At 42.7% G+C, this 24305-nt stretch overlaps 2 protein-coding genes across 6 annotated transcripts in view; one reads left to right on the top strand and one right to left on the bottom strand.

Annotated features, from left to right (window-relative positions):
- The first annotated feature begins 6412 nt into the window (after nt 1-6412).
- On the top strand, nt 6413-10259 carry klf9 (Kruppel-like factor 9). The gene is made up of 2 exons (XM_046347788.1): nt 6413-7247; nt 9088-10259. The coding sequence occupies exons 1-2, from the start codon at nt 6806-6808 to the stop codon at nt 9363-9365; spliced, it is 720 nt and encodes a 239-aa protein (XP_046203744.1). The 5' UTR covers nt 6413-6805; the 3' UTR covers nt 9366-10259.
- A 367-nt stretch (nt 10260-10626) lies between these two features.
- Nucleotides 10627-24305, bottom strand: part of LOC124034508 (protein FAM219A-like) — a 33716-nt gene continuing 20037 nt past the window's right edge. The window contains exons 1-6 of one of the 5 annotated variants that reach the window (XM_046347789.1): nt 21187-21514; nt 19734-19851; nt 18555-18657; nt 18241-18321; nt 14130-14205; nt 10627-12295 (exon numbers count right to left, since the gene is read on the bottom strand). In XM_046347789.1, the coding sequence (XP_046203745.1) occupies nt 12137-12295; nt 14130-14205; nt 18241-18321; nt 18555-18657; nt 19734-19851; nt 21187-21255 (606 nt within the window). In that variant the 5' untranslated portion in view covers nt 21256-21514 and the 3' untranslated portion in view covers nt 10627-12136. Of the gene's footprint in view, nt 12296-14129; nt 14206-18240; nt 18322-18554; nt 18658-19733; nt 19852-21186; nt 21515-24305 lie in introns of those variants that run through there. The other 4 variants (XM_046347790.1, XM_046347791.1, XM_046347794.1 and 1 more) reach the window with 4 other exon arrangements.

Here is a 24305-nt window from a genome sequence, read left to right as displayed (position 1 = left end):
AACGGTCGCCCCCTCCAACCACTGTCGCCATTCGCCTAAGGCTAAACGGATGGCGAGCAGTTCGCGGTTAGCCACATCATAGTTACGTTCCGACGGCGACAGGCGATGAGAAAAATACGCGCAAGGGTGGACACCATCGTCAGTATGGGAGCGCTGGGACAGAATGGCTCCCACGCCCACCCCCGACGCGTCTACCTCGACAATGAACTGTTTAGTGACGTCAGGTGCAACAAGGATAGGAGCGGATGCAAAACGCTTCTTGAGGAGATCAGTACAACAATCATACGACCGGTGAGGAGGGAGGGAGGTGGCTCTAGACCGACTGAAGACCGTGCGCAGATCATGATATTCCTCCGGCCCTCCTGTCAAATCACCAGGTTCCTCCTGTGAAGAGGGAGCAGAAGAAACAGGAGGAATAGCAGACATTAAACATTTCACATGACAAGAAACGTTCCAGGAAAGGATAGAATTACTAGACCAATCAAAAGAAGGATTATGACTCACTAGCCAGGGATGACCCAAAACAACAGGTGTAAAAGGTGAACAAAAAATCAAAAAAGAAATGGTCTCACTATGGTTACCAGATACTGTGAGGGTTAAAGGTAGTGTTTCACATAATATACTGGGGAGAGGACTACCATCCAAGGCGAACATGACCGTGGGCTCCCCTAACTGTCTGAGAGGAATGTCATGTTCCCGAGCCCAGGCCTCGTCCATAAAACAGCCCTCCGCCCCAGAGTCTATTAATGCACTGCAGGAAGCTGCCGATCCGGTCCAGCATAGATGGACCGGCAAGGTAGTACAGGTACTTGACGGAGAGGACAGTGTAGTAGCGCTTATCAGTCGCCCTCCGCTTACTGATGAGCTCTGGCCTTTAACTGGACATGAAATGACAAAATGACCAGCGGAACCGCAATAGAGACAGAGGCGGTTGGTGATTCTCCGTTCCCTCTCCTTAGTCGAGATGCAAATACCCCCCAGCTGCATGGGCTCAACACCTGAGTCAGTAGGGAAAGATGGTAGTGTCGGGGAGAGGGGGGACACGGTTAACGCGAGCTCTCTTCTATGAGCTCGGTGACGAAGATCTACCCATCGTTCAATGCGAATAGCGAGTTCAATCAAAGAATCCACGCTGGATGGAACCTCCCGGGAGAGAATCTCATCCTTAACCTTAGCGTGGAGTCCCTCCAGAAAACGAGCGAGCAACGCCTGCTCGTTCCAGTTACTGGAGGCAGCAAGAGTGCGAAACTCTATAGAGTAATCCGTTATGGATCGATTACCTTGACATAGGGAAGACAGGGACCAGGAAGCTTCTTTCCCAAAAACAGAACGATCAAAAACCCATATCATCTCCTCTTTAAAGTTCAGATAATCGTTAGTACACTCAGCCCTTGCCTCCCAGATAGCTGTGCCCCACTCCCGAGCCAGACCAGTAAGGAGTGATATGACGTAGGCGATCCGAGCTCTCTCTCTTGAGTATGTGTTGGGCTGGAGAGAGAACACAATATCACACTGGGTGAGAAAGGAGCGGCACTCAGTGGGCTGCCCAGAGTAACATGGTGGGTTATTAACCCTAGGTTCCGGAGACTCGGAAGACCAGGAAGTAGCTGGTGGCACGAGACGAAGACTCTGAAACTGTCCTGATAGGTCGGAGACCTGAGCGGCCAGGGTCTCAACGGCATGACGAGCAGCAGACAATTCCTGCTCGTGTCTGCCGAGCATCGCTCCCTGGAACTCGACAGTAGAGTAGAGAGAATCCGTAGTCGCTGGGTCCATTCTTGGTAGGATCATTCTGTTATGCTGGTGAATGAGGACCCAAACGCGACTTAACAGAAACAGAGTCTTTATTCCAGTCTTTAACAAAAACGATAATCCTGGAAATTATCTCAGGAAAATACAAACAGGAAAACTAAAATCCTCTCGTCAGTAGAGAGGAACGACTGGAGACGCGACCACAGACTGCAGGTCGCTTCGGGAAGGCACAGGCCGTAGCTGACATAGACACCTGCTCACACGCAGCATCTGAAGAAGGCAAAAACACGACGGAACAAGAACACAGCACAGCACACATGAAACAATGATCCGACAAGGACAGAAGCGGAAAACAGAGGGAGAAATAGGGACTCTAATCAGAGGGCAAAATAGGGGACAGGTGTGAAAGAGTAAATGAGGTAGTTAGGAGAATGAGGAACAGCTGGGAGCAGGAACGGAATGATAGAGAGAGAGAGAGAGAGAGAGAGAGAGAGAGAGAGAGAGAGAGAGAGAGAGGGAAGGGGAGAGAGAGGGATAGAAAGAGGGAAAGAACCTAATAAGACCAGCAGGGGGAAACGAACAGAAGGGAAAGCACAAGGACAAGACAATATATGACAAAACATGACAGTAAGTCTAACTGTCAGTTACATATAGACAGGTGTGTGCCTTTCCAAATCATGTCCAATCAATTGAATTTACCACAGCCACAGGTGGACTCCAATCAAGTTGTAGAAACAAGGATGATCGATAGGAAACAGGATGCACCTGAGCTCAATTTTGAGTCTCATAGCAAAGGGTCTGAATAATTATGTAAATAAGGTTTTTCTGTTTTTTACTTGTTATAAATTTGCATTTCTAAAAACCTGTTTTCGCTTCGTCATTATGGGGTATTGTGTGTATATTGCTGAGAACTTGTTTTTATTTAATACATTTTATAATAAGGCTGTAATGTAACAAAATGTGGAAAAAGTCAAGGAGTCTGAATACTTTCCAAATGCACTGTACATAGCTAAATAGGTTGGGCTCAAAATACTGAATGACAGGTCGCCACTGAGCCTATATCCCCGGTATAGCCCCCGTCTCCCCTAATCTGCATCAGATAATGAGCTCTTACTGTAAGTGAACTGCTTATCACGGAATGTTTCAGAGATATCAAGTTACAGACTGGCAAAATATGGTACTGCACAGTCAAACAACCAAGCAACAATACTGAGAGCCTCTGGTTCTTTTCCTGTGTTTGGTCTGGACTGGGTTCTCACCTGCAGCAAACCGCACCATGGTAGCCTACGAATGGAATCGGACCGAGATCACCCTAAACCGTAAACCGTGATGCATTGTTTAGTGCGCTCCGGAGTGCAGACAGTGTTCATACCAGTCCAAGCAGATGCTGACTGCGGGTTCAGTGAACGGACCACATCCACACACATCGATCATTCAACGAGTTCTCTAAGTAAAGATGATTTTCACACCAAATTGTTTTGGTGCAGTATTGCCGAAAGGTTTTGCCGAACTCTGGTGAGTGTACCCCCTTTGGACTGGTGTGAATACTCTATCCACACTTGGGAGCACACTAAACAACGCACCATGGTTCGCTCAAAAAGTGTGATCTCGGCCCAATTCAATTCGAACAACAGCTGCAGTTTTGAACGCAGTCTGGACCAAACACAGAAAAAGAACACTAGTCGCGCATTATTATTGGTTGTTTGACTGCGAGCATTTGATGAAATCCATGCAGCATCATAACTTGAAATCTCTGAAACATGTTGTGAGTAGCAGGACATTTTTGAGCGCATGTTATGCAGATTAGGGATATAAACTACTGAATATAGCCTATTAATGTCGTAGTTAAAGCGGCTATTGCGCTCTTTCCTGGCGCATGCTGTTGGAAGACCAAAGCGAAAGCAATATGATGATTGGGAGACACAAGTGATGCTTTATGATAATCAAAAATGGATTTAAGGTGAGTATGTTTGTCCAATAAACAAATGACTTGCATGGAAACATGTTTTTGTTTGGGCATTTTAGTCCGTTTGACATTTGGCAACGTGAAACAAATTTTAAAACAAATTTAAAAAAAATACAATGTAACAAATTGCCGAACTCTGATACAAACGATAGCTTAAAACAGTACGAAAATGTATGCACTCACAACTTGAAATCGCTCTGGATAAGATCGTCTGCTAAATTACTAAAATGTAAGAATTGTGTGAAAACGCATTACTATATGTTTGTTTGTAACGTAGGCTATCTGGGACAACTGTTATAGATTGCAGATAGGCCTGTATGAAAACAAAGATGCATGCCAATAGAGAGAAATAGTAATGGCGTCTTTTTGTAGGCACTAACTCTGCCATGGTTCGTTGAACAAAGCCTATGAGGAAAATCAATGGCGTTTTTGTAAGGGGGGTTGATAATCGACGAAAATAAGGTATGTGGTAAAAACGGGAAGTTTATGAGATCTTATACGTTTTGTTAAATGAGACAATATTCATCAACTAACGTCACTTTTTGTACATTTTGAATAATTGATGTAATGATAAAAAACACAAAGGCTTCATAATTCATAAAGGTCATGTTAACTGACTGCTATTATCTCGTACAACAAAACGTATACGATCTACTGAGACCGTATTTTCGGTGTTTAGCCTATTCCATAATTCTATTCTTTCCCCATTAATTTTCCTATAAGGATGACTGAACGAACCAGACACGTCTTTTCTGGGTATTAGGACTACAAACTGGGGAGCTCTATAGCTGTAGCCTAATCTTCGAGGAACTTGGCCCTCTTAACTGCAATGGCGCACGAGTTCATACTCAGTTCACCGAAAAGAACATTCTGTTCTACAGTCGCACGTGGACACACAGGGAGGCGGTGTTGGTTAGAATAACATGTTAGAGCGTACCAACGTGATATGCTGTCGGTGAGGGATGTAGCGGCAATAACAGACATCCAACGACGTGTTTATGGGCAATAGAGAATTCCAGTGCAGACTGTAGATTCAGGCGATAGCCTATGGTCACGACGTCCTCCCACACTCGTATAGCCTATATCCTGTTATAGGCTATACTAGGCCACCAGACATGGGTGTGTTGGGGTGGGGGGGGGGCGCTATAATTTAATTCTGGTATTAGGCTAGGTCCTAGGCATAGTCTAACCGGGTTGGGGTAGAATAGAATAAGCCTCAAGCCTAATTAAACCAGGGGACTGTAGTAGCAACATATTCTCCCCTGACAAGTGGCAACACTGTTTGTTTTTTCTTCGAACTGTGTCCTGGTGATTTCGGAGAAAGGGGTTTACATTTGGAGAGGCTCTTGTTACAAGCAGCCTCATTGGCTGATTTCTCCTACCACTCAGGACCTGAACTTCAGGCTATGTATGCATTTGCAGATGGGTATGCCATAGTTGTAACAGAGAAATGCATTATCAGAAACTCAAGTAGAGCAACATTGTTTTAAATTAGTGAGTTCCCTTGAGAGTAAAATGACAAACCACTGAAACATCATGAAGACACGCTGTGGTTATAATAGGCTATGCAAGGTTAGTAGATTAACATGTAGCCTATAGCTTGTGTTGGTAAATCAAATTAAAATAGAATGATTATTAGGCTATACGCTGAGTGAACAAAACATTAGGTACATCTTCCTAATATTGAATTGCAACTCCTTTTGCTATAAGGGATCAGTCTCTCATGGAAAGAGAAAGTGTTACAAATGTTTTGTACATTCAGTGTATAACCCAGAGCTAAGAAAATAACCCCAAAAGTTCAAAGTAGGCTAAAGTTCGGGATTTGGGAAGCTGTTCAATAGTATTGTAGTGACCTTAACACAACACCTAGTGACCTCTATGGTCACGACGTCCTCCCACACTCGTATAGCCTATATCCTGTTATAGGCTATACTAGGCCACCAGACATGGGTGTGTTGGGGTGGGGGGGGGGCGCTATAATTTAAGGTGTTGGCTTGATAGTAGCTGGATCAATCAAGTCCTAATTGGGGCTACACCTCGAATTCCAGGACAGTATTTATAATTCTTGATGGGGTGGGGGGGGGGGGGCGCTATAATTTAAGGTGTTGGCTTGATAGTAGCTGGATCAATCAAGTCCTAATTGGGGCTACACCTCGAATTCGCTACAGAATTTATAATTCTTGATATTTTCCCATTGATTCTTGAAGAATGTAATCCATGAATGCCTCACGAGTTTAGCATAAAACAGGGTCAGAACTATGTCGACGTTATGGATCTAGTCAGTCCTTGCATCTTGAGCGCTGGATATTCCCAAATAAATGTACATTTTTAATTGTCACGTGAGGCTATAGGCTACGCTTGAGAGAAACACACTTACATTTAAGGGGATAAAATAATCGTTTTTCTCAAAGAGACGTGTTCGCTGCTGAAGAAATGTGTTACGGAAATTAGCTAGAGGAAATGTGTTGCAATGCGCCTTGTCTTAACCCTTGAAAAAGAACACTCGCGCAGTCTGGTCAACAATGATGTGTGGCACGACAGAAACAGTCCCCCTTTCCATATTGTTCATCCAGTGATTGGCCGACCATCCCTTCCATCAATGAATATGAACAAGCTATTCCAAGTTGTGTGTACAAAAAATACGTCACCTCTACTCGTAGCCAATTGCAGCCCTGTTTTATTATGACACCCTGGGATTCCGCGAATTTGTTTCTTGGAGTTGGGAACAGCTTCATGCTGTAAAATAGAACAAGTTGACGCATTTGCGAGGAGAGAAAGAAGACAGCAGAACCTACACCACTATTCCAGGACCGTATTTATTATTTACAGGCTACAGAGGAGTAAATCAAACATCAAGATAATTATATAGTTAGTAGCCTAGTTACAAAAGAGCGTTTATTTGATCCGTTTCTGTAAAATAGTATTCTTTTTGAGACAAAAAGACGACACGTGAAACTGAAAACCACATGTTTCCTAAAATCCCTGTGGTGTGAAGATAACCCACTTGATAAATTACAAGGAGAGAATATCAACATCCGTTTAGGGAACATATTTTTGTCACCGGTTAAATAAATAAAGGCTTCGGCAATGTCGGAGGTTGATCTCGCTGCTGAGTGTTTAGTCTCCATCGCTAACCGCCGGCCACCGGAGGACCGCTGTCCCGGTGCCAAACCGAAAGAAGACATGTCGAAAGAGAACCAAGAAAACAGGACTTTGTTAATGGTGGCGATGATTTTGCTCGACCTGAACAAATGTAACCAGATAACACGCAGTGAGACATGTGGTGGGGGTAGTAGATGTCTGGGCCAAAGTGATGCCAACAGCATGGTTAACGGATCCCTGTGCGGTCACAGGGTGAGCGGGGACACAGCAAGGGCGCAACATACCTCGACAGAAAAACAGTCACGGAACAAGAAGGCTGTGATATTGCATGTGTCCTCAGAGAAGAGACATTGTTGCCCGTTCAGCGGCTGTGGGAAGATGTATGGCAAGTCTTCCCATCTTAAAGCCCACCTTAGAGTGCACACTGGTAAGTGTTGTAAAGGTTAGGCTACATAGATACATACATACATACATACATACACATGTAGATATGGCACATAGAGTGGAGGTGTTATAATACCCATAAAACCTAGTGGTTTGGGGACATTACATTTACATTTAAGTCATTTAGCAGACGCTCTTATCCTTAGTCTTGCATGTTTATTTTGATGCTAATTTGCATTTTTGAATATGACAGTAAATAAATAGAGCTGAATATATTGATTAAAGTCACATTGTCCTAGAGAGATTTACACGGTTATCGAAATGTAACGTAAGCCAACACGAAACACAGCCCTTATTTTAAGTGTTTCTAAAATCCCCTATGGGAAAGATGAATGGTAGAAAAACGATTGGAACAATTTTATGGGTATTATGACTCATACTGTGGTACTCTATTCAAACTTCTACTAGGCTGCATAGGTCTTGTTCACGTGCTAGTCAGAATTAGGAAACTGAGATTTCTGACTTGCTAATTGGTTGTAGTTCTATACGTGCCGCATTCAACCAGTTACAAGTCGGGAATTTCAGAGTTCCGACTAGATTGTGAACGCGTCATTATAGACGGTTGGTCGAAAACGTCACAAAAATGATGCGCGCTCATGGATGTGTCCGGAAGACGTGCGTTGTTATGATTGTGAATGGTCCGATAGCTAGCAACAATGACAAGAAGCTGTCCTGCGGAATCCTAGGTGGGTCGTTTCAGCTCTTTGTATTTTGTTATTGATACCGTGTCTTGTTTTGAGGTGTTTTGACTAGCTAGCTAGCATTTCATTTGTACATTTTATTTATTTTCATATTAATATAAATTGTATTTGTCACATGCGCCGAATACAACGACCTTACCCTGGAATGCTTAACGTTACTTGCAGAGTTTTTAAAAAGTATGTAAGAAAAATGTGCTAAATAATCTAAAGGAAAAATAATAACACAATAACGAGGATATATACAAGGGGTACCAGTACCCAGTCAATGTGCAGAGGTACAGTTTAGTCGAGGTAATTGCGGTAATATGTGCATGTAGGTAGGGGTAAAGTGACTATATAGATAATACCAACAACTGTAGCAATGTATTAGAGGCAACAGGTACTCATTGTTCAAATGTATTTATGTTTTCAATAAACATTTGGAGAAGAAATATAGTTTACATGTTGTCAACGGTCTAAGTAAACCCTGTCTGTTTTGCCCCATAGTTGCGCACACGTCAGTTTTGTTGCTAATCAACCAGCCTGTCTATAGCGCACCATTTCAACCAAGTGTTAAGGACCTGTTACCTATGTTTAATGTGTAGCCTGGATATATTATTGTAATAAACCCACTCAAGCCCACATATTGTCCTTGGTAACCATGCAACACCCTTCCTCTTACATCACATATTTCATTACACTCATATTTTTGTTTCTAGGCTACCTGGTCATGAAGGAATTCAACACTTGAATGAATTAGCCCTATTTGTAGTACAAATGCTATTGATCAGTCGGTATAATAATGAGCATGTAGAATCCCCTTAAGATAATTGTATACAAATCTTATAATGTTCCTGACATATGTATCATTTTGTATAAATGTTGATACATAGAGAACATATTATTGTTATATAGCCTTGTTATAAGAATTCAATATTATAACAGCTCTTAAGTGCTTAATGGTAAGTGATGTCTCATTCCCTGAATTTTCACTCAGTTGCACACCTGTAGAGATGGAATGTTAGCCAATTTGATTTATTATGAAAAATGTTGACCTTCATTCTGTCATTGAGAACTCCTCAGAATGACTCCACTTATTCCCTCTTCCTTCTCTTTGTCCTCTTGGTGGCTATGATTCTCCAGGTGAGAGACCATTCCAGTGTACCTGGCCAGACTGCACTAAGAGGTTTTCGCGTTCAGACGAGTTGACACGCCACTACCGAACACATACGGGGGAGAAGCGCTTCACCTGCCCGCTATGTGACAAGTGTTTCATGAGGAGTGATCATCTGACCAAACATGCCCGCCGCCACGCAGGCTTTCACCCCAGCATGCTTCAGGGCCCCACGGTCAGAAGAAGCCGCTCCTCCGCCTCCTTCTCCTCCTGCGACTCTGAAGACCAGAGCCCTACTGAGGTGTGAGACACACACACGCACAACCAAAATACACTACAGGGAGGTGAAAGTAGGCTAGTTACTTTATTTACCCAATAAACAAACACACTTTTTTGGGGGGCAAAATGTTATGAAAATGTTTTATCTACTGTGGGCCCAGTGCACTATTGAACAGTGCCCTGTTTGGTAATAACTGGTCTCTAGTGACCCCTAGTGGTGTGAGCAATATTATCACTGGAATGAGAAAAGCGGTATCAATCGTAGAACCATTCACCTTTTCGCTTAATATTTAATTTACTCGTTCTACAAGGAATACTGTACATCAAGTAGCAATGTAATAATATATGTGAAGTATGTCATTTTTTTATTTGACATTTATTTTGTTTTTACACTACCAGACAATGAGAGGCCTTATGTATTAAAGTGCTCCATAATGTAATGGTATACATCACCTTGGTAGTTGTGTGTGTGTGTGCTAGTAGTTGATAATGAATTGCCTAAATGATGGTTATGTTATAACACAAAGCAGTGCAGTGAAATGTGTTCCAAGTCACAGACGGGTTACTCGTACAACTGAGATAGGTGTCAAATTGCCAACTGAAACTATCCAAATAGAATGTAAAGTTGTTTGTTGCAGCTTAGATTACTATTACAACATTTGCAGTATTGCAAAACATTTTGAACTTTGTACATTATTTTTGTATTTGTATAGGGGATTGTGTAATACTTTGTGCCTTTCAGATTGAATTCATGCTCAGCATTCTTGGACGTTTTGAAGTTGTTCTAATTTTCTGAAAGTCTGAAGCTCCATCTGTCAACCTGTGGATAACTAATTTATGATAGTATTGCTCACTGTAAATACCTGTGTAGTTAATTATGTCAGATATTTTTAACATTAAAACAATTCTTTGTACATCAGTATGATCTATGTGAGGTTGTGTCATTTTCTAGGGAGCCAAGATGGTGTCATCATTTTCTAGGCCAAATTTCATCCATTCTTTTTTCCCCATATGCATTTTTTTATGTAGCTAAATACATTCCAGTCAGCATGTAGGCTTACTTATTTAAACAGTGTATTCCATTACATGTTCATTGTTAGATTACTAATGAACTTAGTACGCTTACTTATTTAAACAGTGTATTCCATTACATGTTCATTGTTAAATGTCTCATGAACTTAGTACCTGCCGTCACGCTGTGAGAGAGTTTTCGCTACATTATCAATGCACCTGGCTACAGAAATGCATTTAGAAAAATTCCCCAGTATGCAGTAGACACCCCAAGCAGGTTCAGTTGGCTTTGTGTTTATTGATGTTATACACTACACAGGACAGTAACATTGTTAAATACTTGAATGTAAGTGTCTACATGAGAACACAATAGTAAAATAAATAATAATAATCACCTGTCTAAATGAAAAAAAAAATGCGTACATTCATACTGCAAATCCCTTTAAAATACATTAGGTCATGAGACTGGCAATAAATACACACATTTTGTTTGAATATTCTTTACTTTAAGGCATACTCTAATCGCAAATCAACTCTGAGGTGGTCGAGTGAAGGACTCAGTGAGGGATTAGTACTCAAAGTTAATGATACTTATGATCCTTTGATCACTTTCCAACCAATCACAAGAGGAAAATAAACTGCACCCCACCCCCTGCTGCGTGTCTGCTCTATTGACACTATTTAGAATGATTGTGCCAATCAAGATAGCAGGAGTGATTAGTTAGACACATTGTGGGAGGGGCATGGTAGGATGTCAACAGCCTGTATCCAAAAAGCTATCTAAAGTTGGCTTATACTTTTACTTAACAAAACCACTTGTTCCCTTTGGCCTCTACTGGGGTGAATTGTGTAAGCAAACTGGAAAAGTATTGTGTTGTAGAATGAGTCCAATGATAGAGTGCTGTATCATCCTCTTGAATAAGGGTCATCACAGGTTAGCAATCACCTTAATCACCATACACATATTACCTTAGAACCCAAACAAACTCAAATGTGCAAGAATAACACATTCAAAAGTGATACATCAATGAAGAATGGACAAAGTAGCAGAGTGTGTAAGATGTGGGAACAAACAGCCAATTCAGATACATTTCCCAATCCCTTTACAGTAGGTGCTCATCATGAATGTCATCCCTTTGCAATGCATTCATTCCTAAAAACCATAAATTCCTCCAACCAGTACAATAAGAAACAGGGCAAGAGTGTCAAGGTAGACTGAATGAGTCTGCTAGACAGGCCGGTGCTAGACAACCCTGCTTTCAGGACCAAATTACAGTATCAGATACCAGATAACACACCCCATTACATACAATCATACAGATCCTTTAAATAAAAAGTATATAACTACAAAAATGAACTAAATAAAACGCAATAAATATGACAAAGTCAAGTAAGCAGAGCAGCTTTATCACCAGCAGTTAAGATAATATTTCCTATTTAGGGACATGAAAATTATATTTTAAATCAAATGACCTTGTTTTTATTTTTGCTTGTATTACACAATATTGACCAGGAAGAGGCATCAGAGAGGCCTAGACTAATGTGTCTCCTCCCAGATCTCAAACACAAACAGAAGTGCATGTCCTACCATAGGAGGAAGTAATCACTGTTAGTCGTATTTTAACATTTTTTTGTTTGTCTTAATTTTCCTTTTTTTCCTATTTTTTCTTTTTACATTTAACTTTCTGCCCGATAAGTTGATTATTTGTTTTCTTATAATTCTCATATTCTATCAATGCTCTCTGTCGCCGCTCTAATGGCAGAGTAAACTCACAGCAGATGTGTGGGCTACTGGATTTGACAGGCGGTGGAGGAGGTGGCTTGGCAGCACATGCAGGTGGGGTTGACAGATTTGGGCAGGATCAGGTCCAGGTCTTCGTCGTCAGGGATCTCGTCCAGCCGGTAACCATCCTTCAACAGCTGGATATTCAGGTCCTGGTTGATTTGCTGCAAGGGTGGACATATGGACATGTGACTAGGGGGTATAAGGTATGGTCAGTCATGTTACTAAGGTGTTGTAGGGGATGGTCAGTCATGTTACTAAGGTATTGTAGGGGATGGTCAGTCATGTTACTAGAGGGTGTAGGGGATGGTCAGTAATGTTACTAGACGGTGTAGGGGATGGTCAGTCATGTTACAAGAGGGTGTAGGTGATTGTCAGTCATGTTACCAGAGGGTGTAGGGGATGGTCAGTCATGTTACTAAGGTGTTGTAGGGGATGGTCAGTCATGTTACTAGAGGGTGTAGGGGATGGTCAGTCATGTTACTAAGGTGTTGTAGGGGATGGTCAGTCATGTTACTAAGGTATTGTAGGGGATGGTCAGTCATGTTACTAGAGGGTGTAGGGGATGGTCAGTCATGTTACTAGAGGGTGTAGGGGAATGTCACATTACTGGGGCAGCAGAAACTCTACCATAGACTTAAGACTATTAAGTAGTCTTCAAGGAGTACCCATGTAACTAAAGGCTTTTCACACGGTGAAAGCCCTAAGTAACATGACTGACGATCCCCTACACCCCTTTTTTATCAACTGACCTTGCTTTTATTTTCACTTGTATTACACAATAATGACCAGGAGGAATCAGAGAGGCTTAGACTAGTGTGTCTCCTCCCAGATGAGTATTCTCAGATAAGTAGTCTTCAAGGAGTACCCATGTAACTGAAGGCTAGTCATATTGTTACACTGTGAAAGCCATAAGAGGGTGTAGGGGATGGTCAGTCAAAATCACTGTTTTATCATAAATTGTTGAAGTTGACTTAATTCAGCGATCATATCAGGCTTTTGAAGACAGTCTTGTTACAGTAGCTAAATGGTTTAATGACAAAGACATACGGCTAAAATATGTAATGTAAGTGGTTTTGAGAATGGGTCAGTTGTGGTGACCTTAAATTAATAAAGGTAGCCTGAGATTTTATCCAACAGTAATCTGCATTTACTGTAAGGAGGTTTGTGAAGGGAGAGAACATGAAGATTGTAAGTGTGGTGGGGATGAGTAGCAATGGCCAGGCATGACTGTAAAGTCCAGTACAGATACAACAGCTGAGACGAGACAAGACAGTTTTTATGCAGTTTGAGGTTTGCTTGATCTAGTTTTAGAACATCTCATGTCAGCTGCTGGAGTTTCTAAGATTCAATATCTAAAATATTAGCTAAAGAAGAGACGTGTCCATTTAACAGTGTGCAGATGTTCTGTGTTTAGCCAAGCCGTTAGCTAGCTAGCCTACCAGACAGATAGCTATTTTGCTGCAGTTAGCTAGCCTTACTTGCTGATATTTCTCTGACAAGTCACGAAAGTCTACCATGTTTCTGGTGCATGCATTTCATGATACTAATTTGCTACAACAACTTGTTACAACCAGAGGCAGCTTTGTTTCAAAGTACATCAGTCATTGTGGTCCAGGCTGTATCACAACCGGCCGAGATTGGGAGTCCCATAGGGCGACGCACAATTAGCCCAGCGTTGTCCGGGTTAGGGTTTGGCCGGGGTAGGCCATCATTGTAAATAAGACTTTGTTCTTAATTGACTTTCCTTGTTAAATAATGGTTAAATAAATAAAAACTAAATAAATTGTAGAGGCACCATCACAGTGGAAACGGTCGCAACCACATGTATTGTATTTTTGATCTGAATGCCCATTCTTTAGGCAGCTGTTCTTTAGGCAGCTGTTCTACAACACAAAATTCTAAAACTGGTTAGTTTTGTCTCATCTCGTTTCTCCTTATGTCGGCTGTTGTATCTGTTCCCGGGCTTAGGTAGTGTTACCCAGAGTGCATAGGTACCTGGTCCCTCACACATCTCACCTCGGCTGAGGAGTATCCCGATGAGGAATATCTGGACATGTCGAAGTCATCGTCACTGCAACATAAAGGGAAGTGGATGGTCATTAACATAGATTCATGTCATCACTGTTAATCTTATATGTACATTCACCTCATGCCTGTCACAATGGCGCCGAATGGGAAGGCTGCAGTTTTACGGGCTCCTAACCAACTGTTCTATTTTTTTTGTTTTTTCGCATTGTTTGTAACTCATTTTCTACATAATGTAGCTGCTACAGTCTCTTATGACCAAAAAGAGCTTCTGGACATCAGAACAGCGATTACTCACCTCAAACTGGTCGAAGATTTTTTCTTTAATGAGTCCAACGCAAAGGATATACTGCTTCCCGGAGACCAGGCCCTCATCCAGTCATTCGCATGAAGAAAAGATGGAAATACAGGGGCGGAGGTCTGGGTGCCTTGTGAGAATTTGTCGACGAGTGAGTAAACCACCACTACCCTCGGTATTATTGGTCAATGTGCAATCATTGGAAAACAAACTGGACGATCTACGATTAAGACTATCCTACCAACGTGACATTAAAAACTGTAATATCTTATGTTTCACAGAGACTTGGCTGAATGACGACACAGATAATATAGAGCTGGCTGGCTTCTCCGTGTTTCGGCAGGACAGAGAAGCTATGTCTGCTAAGACGAGATACTGGGGTGTGTGTCTATTTGTCAATAACTATTAGTGTGCAATGTCTAATATTAAAGAAGTCTCGCGATATTGCTCACCTGAGTTAGAATACCTAATGATAAGCTGTGGATCACCCTATCTACCAAGAGAGTTCACATCTATATCATTCGTAGCCGTCTATTTACCACCACAAACCGATGCTGGCACAAAGACCGCATACAACAAGCTTTATAAGGCCATAAGCAAACAAGAAAACGCTCATCCAGAAGCGACGCTCCTGGTGGCCGTGGACTTTAATGCAGGCAAATGTCACGTGCAACCAGAGGGAAAAAAAACTCTAGACCACCTTAACTCCACACACAGAGATGCATACAAAGCTCTCCCCTGCCCACCAAATTTGCATATCTGACCATAATTCTCTAAAGCAGGAAGTACCAGTGACTCTCTCAATACGGAAGTGGTCAGATGACTCGGATACTACGCTACAGGACTGTTTTGCTAACACAGACTGGAATATGTTCCGGGATTCATCCAATGGCATTGAGGAGTATACTACCGCAGTCACCAGGTTCATCAACAAGTGTATCGACAACATCGTCCCCACAGTGAATACACTACATTTTTGTCCATTAAAATAACATCAAATTGATCCGAAATACAATGTAGACATTGTTAATGTTGTAAATTACTATTGTAGCTGGAAACGGCTGATTTGTAATGTAATATCTACATAGGCATACAGAGGCCCATTATCAGCAACCATCACTCCTGTGTTCAATTGGCATGTTGTGTTAGCTAATGTCTACACTGTATTTCTGTATTTCTGATCAATTTGATGTTATTTTAATGGATAAAAAATGTGCTTTTCTTTGAAAAACAAACTTTTGTACAGCAGTGTACATTTCCCAACCAGAAACCATGGATTACAGGCAACATCCACACCAAGCTAAAGGCTCGAGCTGCCGCTTTCAAGGAGCGGGACATTAATCCAAACGCTTATAAGAAATACTGCTATGCCCTCAGACGAACCATCAAACAGGCAAAGCGTCAATACAGGACTAAGATTGAATCCTACTACACCCGCTCTGACGCTCGTCAGATGTGGCAGGGCTTGAAAACTATTATGAACTACAAAGGGAAACCCAACTGCGAGCTGCCCAGTGATGCGAGGCTACCAGACGAGCTAGATGCTTTTTATGCTCGCTTTGAGGCAAACAACACTGAAGCTGTGTGATCACGCTCTCTGTACCCGATGTAAGCAAGACCTTTAAACAGGTCAACATTTACAAAGCCGCAGGGCCAGACGGATTACCAGGACGTTTACTCAAAGCATGCGCGGACCAACTGGCAAGTGTCTTCACTGACATTTTCAACCTCCCCCTGGCCGAGTCTGTAATACCTACATGTGTCAAGCAGACCACCATAGTCCCTGTGCCCAAGAAAGTGACGATAACCTGCCTAAATGATCGCACTGCCCTTTCCCACGTGAACAAAAGGAACACCTATGTGAGAATGCTGTTAATTGACTGTAGCTCAGCGTTCAAGACCATAGTGGCCACAAACCTCATTACTAAACTAAGGACCCTGGGACTAAACACCTCCCTCTGCAACTGGATCCTGGACTTCCTGATGGGCCACACCCAGGTGGTAAGAGTAGGCAACCACACATATTCCACGCTGATCCTCAACACTGGGGCACCTCAGGGGTGCATGCTTAGTTCCCTCCTATACTCCCTGTTCACCCACGACTACATCAAGAAATCAAATGTATTCATAAAGCCCTTCTTAAATCAGCTGATGTCACAAAGTGCTGTACAGAAACCCAGCCTAAAACCCCAAACAGCAAGCAATGCAGGTGTTGAAGTACGGTGGCTAGGAAAAACTCCCTAGAAAGGCCAGAACCTAGGAAGAAACCTAGAGAGGAACCAGGCTATGAGGGGTTGCCAGTCCTCTTCTGGTTGTGCCGGGTGGAGATTATAACAGAACATGGCCAAGAGGTTCAAATGTTCATAGATGACCAGCAGGGTCAAATAATAATAATCACAGTGGTTGTTGAGGGTGCAACAGGTCAGCACCTCCGGAGTAAATGTCCAGTACATGGCCAAGCACGACTCCAACACCATCATTAAGTTTGCGAAACAACAGCCTGATCACCGACAACAATGAGAGCCTATAGGGAGGTCAGAGACCTGGCAGTGTGGTGCAAGGACAAAAACATCTCCCTCAATGTGAGCAAGACGAAGGAGCTGATTGAGGACTACAAGAAAAGGAGGGCCGAACAAGCCCCCATTAACATTGATGGGACTGAAGTGGAGTGGGTCGAGAGTTTCAAGTTCCTTGGTGTCTACATCACCAACAAACTATCCAAACACACCAAGACAGTTGTGAAGACGGCACGACAACACTTTTTCCCCCTCAGGAGACTGAAAAGATTTGGCACGGGACCCCAGATCCTCAAAAAGCTCTACAGCTGCATCACCGAGAGCATCTTTTAAAAAATATATATGTTTTAATTTTACCCCTTTTTATCCCCAATTTCGTGGTATCCAATTGTTGTAGTAGCTACTATCTTGTCTCATCGCTACAACTCCCGTACGGGCTCGGGAGAGACGAAGGTTGAAAGTCATGCATACTCCAATACACAACCCAACCAAGCCGCAGTGGAAGCCATCCGCACCAATGTGTCGGAGGAAACACTGTGCACCTGGCAACCTTGGTTAGTGCGCACTGTGCCCGGCTCGCCACAGGAGTCGATGGTGCGCGATGAGACAAGGACAGCCCTACCGACCAATCCCTCCCTAACCCGGATGACGCTATGCCACCACCTGGTATGGCAACTGTTCGGCATCTGACCGCAAGGCGCTACAGAGGGTAGTGCGTATTGCCCTGTACTTCACTGGGGCCAAGCTGCTACCGCACGGCAAGCAGTACCGGAACGCCAACTCTAGGACCAAAATGCTCTTTAACAGCTTCTACCCCCAAGCCATAACACTGCTGAACAACTAAACTAATCAGATGGCTACCTGGACTATTTACATTGAATTTTTTTTACACTGTTGCTACTCGCTGTTTATTATCTACGCATAGTCACTTTACAAATGACCTCGACTAACCCGTACCCCCGCACATTGACTCGGTACCGGTACCCCCTGTATATAGCCTAGTTATTGTTATGTAAATGTCTTGTGTTACTTTTTGATTGATGATTTTTTTTTTTTTCGAGTTTATTTAGTAAATATTTTATTAACTGCATTGTTGGTTAAGGGCCTGTAAGTAAGCATTTCACGGTAAGGTCTACCTGTTGTATTTGGCGCATGTGACAAATCAAATTTGATTTGATAACCTAAATACTGTATCCATGTTGGCAGGTCTGATATAGTAAAGGGTGATGGTGGACACGTGACATTATGTGTGTACGATATCACCTACCTGTCTGTATCTAGGGCCACCAGGGGCTTCTCATCAGGGCTCTGGTCTAAGGAGGAGTAGCCCTTATTGGGCACCACCAGCCTGTGGAGAGGAGAGAGAGAGTGAGTGAAAAAGTGGGAAAGGTAGAGGTTGGCAGGATAGTGAGAACACAAGAAGGAAGAGGTAGAACAGACCAGGAGGAAGAGAGTGAGTGAGAGTGAAAGAAATGGGAGGGGTTGTAAGATACCAGTGAAGAGGGACATAGGGAGAAAGAAAACAATGAATGAAGGGCCAAAAGGGAGGAGGCCCTAGTCAGGACCGAGGTCAGCTCTCACCGTGTTCTGGCCATGACATTGTTCTTCTTGGGCTGCTGGTTCACTGGACTTCCTGCATTGCCATTCTTCAGTGATCCCTTCCTGGCCAGCTCTCGCTGTTTCTCTGTACATCACAAGATGTGACATCAGAGGATTGACAAATATAGAGGGTCACAGACACAATCCTGCCATGGCAGCTCTCAGATAACCCGTCTCCTGACACCATTCAACTGGTCATCTGGTTTTGAGTCAGAGATGTGTCAAAGATGACAGACCAAGGCCATCACCACATCCCCAGACTATACACACACAGCACATTCACACCTGGTGCAAGAACGACTCAATTCTGGCCCTAATGAACTTACTGAGTCAACATTCTGAGTGAATTTACAGAGTAAGGTATTTTGTCATTATTCGATCTTAGCAAATCACATTACTAGACCTACAAGGCGTGGTTCCAAATAGAAACATATACATGGTAGCTAGTTAGCTACCTTCTAACTAAAGGGCGAAGCTTCACATAGACAAAAAATAATGATAGTATCCTAATCTGTGGGTGATGTGTCGCACTTGTGGGGAAAACTTTCCCCATAAAAAAGAAAGAACACAAATACATTTTCTAAAATCTTCATTTTGCCTGACACAAGCATATGGATGGGAATAGGGGGTACATAAGTCAGGCTAATGACTACAGCTTGCTAGTTTGAGGTTTTGATATAACAGACCTTCTGGGCTTGGCAAGGAAATATCTGGTGTGCGGGACTAGGGCCATCCAACAGTAACAGTGACTCCCTCCCTCATCCCAGATGTTATGGGAACATTTGTTCAAAGGGGATCATGAGTAGGGTTTGCTCATCAAAGACATGTCTTTTTACAAAATGGTTCAATTCAGTCATTATTTTACCATGTCATTTTCTGGTCATCCCAATGAGGTGTTTCAATGTGTTTATACAGGTATGTATGCCTTTTAAGCTTTGACACTAAACCTAGCCATCGTATTGCTCCCTTCTACAGTACCTTGTATTGCTCCCTTCTACAGTACCTTGTATTGCTCCCTTCTACAGAACCTTGTATTGCTCCCTTCTACAGAACCTTGTATTTCTCCCCACATCTTTGTATTGCTCTCCGGACATGTGACCACTGTCCAAGGTGCTGAAATAAACAGAGGTACTAGGTTCTGCTGAGACCTCTTACGCTCACCTATCTTCATCTGCAGAGGAGAGGGCTTGTAGTTAATAGTGACTGGCTCGCCCTCCCTCGTGTCTGAGTCTGCCTCTGAAGAAGCCGTGGACGATGCCGGGTCCTGGAGAGAGAGGTTCTAAATTGCATCACAGTAGTGAGAGATTGGTGTCACACGACTCACGTTCTGGGATGTTTATATGACATTGTCATTATGTATAGGCTAGTAAATACAATAGGCCTATTGCTACTGTATTAGAAAAATATACTTGTGAGATTTCCTGTCCGGCTCACACACACATATGCACTTTACACATACATCAAAGGTTGTCAGGTTGTCACATCTTAATTGTACACAGTCTATTCATTGACTGCCATGACACACATTACACTCACAACTCCCAAAAGCTACGCCACTGCAGATACAGACAAACACTTTCGCTGAATCATGGTATTCCAGATAGGTTCCACCAAAGCAGGGGTGGGCAACATATGGCCCACGGACCAAATCCGGCCCTTCAGACCATTCAATCTGGCCCGAGGGACATTTGAGTAAAAAAGGAAGACCACTCTTGAATGTCTAAAACTAGACATCAAGTATGTAGAAATTATAATGGACCTATACGTTTTAAAATAACTTCCCCCTTTCAGGCCCGCAAATTGCTTCTGATTAACAAATTGCTCAGGAAAAAAATTGTGTGGCCCTCCACTGAATTTTTTAAAATCTAGATGCGGGTCCTTAAGCCAAAATTATTGCCCACCCATGGACTTGAAAAACGAACTCGATACAGCAAACTAACATGGTCTACTGAGACACAACACTAACTATATGCCTACAGCATCTGATGCAACTAGCAGGTTTGATTCTGAGTGAAACGCCATATGCTGCCGTGGAGGGTACCGCTCCACGCAGTCACCGCATGATGAAGTAATCGAAGGGGGGCTAGGCCTTACTCGCTCCGATAGGCCAGCCAATTGCTTTGTAATATTCATAAATAGCAAACAATTAAATAATAACATGATGTGTTACATACATGCCAATCCACTACCTACGATTTTTGGAATGACAGGCTTTGTCTCATTTGTTTGTCCCAAGAGCGGATGGCTCTGCGAGGTTGGGATGGTTATTTTCGCCAAGCATCACCGATGCTCACTACGCAGCTCGATCACTTGAAAAACGGATATTGATCAAGGTCGTCTTAAATTCGCTTCTCATCGCCATAAAGCCAGGCATACTCTCGTGACCTTATGGTTGCCTACCAATAATGCGACATTTTCTACATTTATCAGACAGCTAAAACAACATGCAACAAATTAACACCAGGCCATTATCGAAATTCAACAATACATTACAGGCTAAATTGATAGCGTCAAAAATGTAGTAGCCTAGTCTAACAGTAGAGGAACATACTGTATTAGCCAATGCATTAATTTATCATCACAAGTTGTAGCCTATAAAAAACATCCCACTTACAAGCGGCTGCATCTCCGCCTGAACAGCGCTAGGCACCTGAAATCTATCTACCGGTATCTCTTCCATCATTTTGGCGAGGTGTTATTTCTACCGTTTATGCCAAGGTAATTAATAATACGGCAGCGCCGTGTGTTTTAGTGTGATCAATTATGGCTGAGATTTTCGGTTTCTCAGATTTCTATCAATCTCTGCGATTCTCCGGTTCTTTGCCTCATCCCAGCAGGCTGTATCTGTAGTGACCAGTCGGTGACTCAACCACCCACTTCCGGGTACGGATCCGTTAATCGGTCTCGCCCATAATGGTCTCGCCCGCCTTACTGCCGCCCGAGAATGAGCATAAACCTGTTCCACAATGGCCTGACAATGTGGACCAGTGATTCTTTATGGCATAACTCCAATAAAGATACTACTATTTATAAACTGAGTGGTTCGAGCCCCGAATGCTGATTGGCTGACAGCCGGGGCATATCAGACCTTATACAAAACATGTTTTTTACTGCTCTAATTACGTTGGTAACCAGTTTATAATATCAATAAGGCACATCGGTTGTTTGTGGTATATGGCTAATATACCACGGCTAAGGGCTGTATCCAGGCACTCCGAGTTGTGTCGTGATAAGAACAGCTCTTAGCAGTGGTATATTGGCCATATACCACACCCATCGTGCCTTGACGCTTAAATATAGGCTATATAAAATACAAGAATGACAAAATATATTTTATAAATCCCTTTTTATATCAGCAGTTGTCACAAAGTAAATAACATATATTTGGCCTAAACCCCAAAGGGAAAGCAATGCATAAGCAGAAGCACAGTGGCCAGGATGAACTCCTTAGGAAAAACCTAAAGATGAACCAGGCTCAGAGGTGTGCCAGACCTCTTCTCTAATATGACATTTTTAAACTTGTTTTTTAATAAAAGCAAAGTGTTTTTTTCTAAACATATTAGGCCTAATTCTTTGTCGGATCACATCTATTATAGGCTGCCTATTCTCCCCAATTAAAACAACATGTTGTCGTTGCCTTTACAGCAGAGAGCAGCAATATCATGTACGAACTGCATCAATACTAACGAAGACGATAATATTTTTTTAAATTATAATTTCAAGGGCCAGTTGTCTTGGCCAGTATGAACCAGCAGATGGCGCTCCAAACATAGGTTTTGTGATAATAGTCAACTGGGGGCAATGAGACAAACTAAAGACAGCAGAGGCTGTGGTAGGCTTATGGTCCCTCATATTGACCCAACGCATTGTGTGTGTGTGTGTGTGTGTGTGTGTGTGTGTGTGTGTGTGTGTGTGTGTGTGTGTGTGTGTGTGTGTGTGTGTGTGTGTGTGTGTGTGTGTGTGTGTGTGTGTGTGTGTGTGTGTGTGTGTGTGTGTGTGTGTGTGTGTGAGTGGAGGCTGCTGAGGAGAGGACAGCTCATAATAATGGCTGGAACGGCGCAAATGGAATGGCATCAAGCACATGGAATCTATGTAGTTAAAAATCTTCAAATGTATTCCCTATCTGTTTCCGATTCAACATTCGTGGGGAAAGGGCAATGGGAACAATAGCATAAGGAAACATGGCTGTCACTACAGGTGCGGCTCTGTCCACTAGCCAGCTGGTTGTGACTCGTGGTAACTGTCCATTGATAATCACACGTACGCTTTACACAGGCCAATATTACGTTCTATTAGGATTCCTTCCATATACTGTATAGTTACCATAGAGTGTGCGTCTCATTAGTGTGCGTCACTACTGTAGGTACCGTAAATTGCTGAATTAGACTGGTCCCAGATCTGTTTTGGCCATTGTCACTCAGGCCTGGGATCCTGGGATACCTATAGTATATCTTCAATCTGTTCAGAAATCATTTTCATAGGTAAGTCTATGACGTCTTTTTAATGTGCATTCATGGTATCTTTGTAAAAAAAACAACTGTGCATGTTCTCACCGCTCATTAATATTTCAGGATCTCTGAGCTCTGCAGGTCATTCAGTGTCTCATGTTCATGTGCTCCAGCAACTCCTGATTTACAAATGAATCACTGTTACTGGAGGATACACAGTCAACTCATAGCAATTAGTTAATAAGCCTTACACACACACACACACACACACACACACACACACACACACACACACACACACACACACACACACACACACACACACACACACACACACACACACACACACACACACACACACACACACACACACACACACACACACACACACCATTTTGCATGCTTGTTTTATTTTGTAATCTGTTGGCAGAATACTAGCTGCTCTTTCCAGAATTAGACAATATCATTCTCAGAGAACATTATGTTGAATCATAGTGATTTGCGATTGTGAATTGGCTTGATAAACCCAATTTCAGAATGGTTATCTATCTCTGGGAATCTCAATGCCACCCACTATGCAGATGTGATGTGATTAGAACCTTAGTGCTGCATGGTGACTCATTCATTATTCACTTCCACTACTCTGTTTCCCATGCCTCATTATCTTTCAATAACACACACACACACACACACACACACACACACACACACACACACACACACACACACACACACACACACACACACACACACACACACACACACACACACACACACACACACACACACAGACCTCTATCTTCAGTGACTTCATCCCAGCTTCTCTACCTGGATGTAGGTTATGCTATGCCTCCAGCGGTGTAGATGGAGAGGCAGATTATTGTACGGTCCTCTGTTTATTAGGCATTCTGCTTTTGCAATATATTCTCAACGTGTTATGTAATGCCATGCTGAGTCCAGCTCTTAAATCTCCACCAGGATGAGTCAATTGGAGAACTGAATGAGTAAACACCACTAATCCTACTGGCTTATGTACTCCTTTCCCAATCCTGGAGGGATGCCATGGATCCAAGCTTACCATGTTGATATGAGTGAGTGGTGGAGAATTGCCAGTTTCTTCTAACCCCAACAGAGAAGGTCAGATTTTCAGGGGTCAGGTCGGAACACGTCATTTCAAATTTGTGACAGTAAAGTGAACTATCCTCCATAAGACCTTAGTGCTTCTTTGCGAGAGGGAAATTTCAGCCTTTTGTGCTTAAAATACGGTGGGACATATCACATTAAC

The sequence above is a fragment of the Oncorhynchus gorbuscha genome, linkage group LG04 (genome assembly GCF_021184085.1).
Source record: "Oncorhynchus gorbuscha isolate QuinsamMale2020 ecotype Even-year linkage group LG04, OgorEven_v1.0, whole genome shotgun sequence".
Classification (NCBI taxonomy): Eukaryota; Metazoa; Chordata; class Actinopteri; order Salmoniformes; family Salmonidae; genus Oncorhynchus; species Oncorhynchus gorbuscha.
The sequence above is the reverse complement of the archived record's forward strand: the minus strand, read 5'-3'. Positions and strand labels throughout refer to the sequence as shown.

Coding starts and splice junctions, on each gene's coding strand:
- klf9 (XM_046347788.1), top strand. CDS start 6,806: ATGTCGGAGGTTGATCTCGCTGCTGAGTGTTTAGTCTCCATCGCTAAC. Junction 7,248..9,087: donor CCACCTTAGAGTGCACACTG/GTAAGTGTTGTA, acceptor ATGATTCTCCAG/GTGAGAGACCATTCCAGTGT.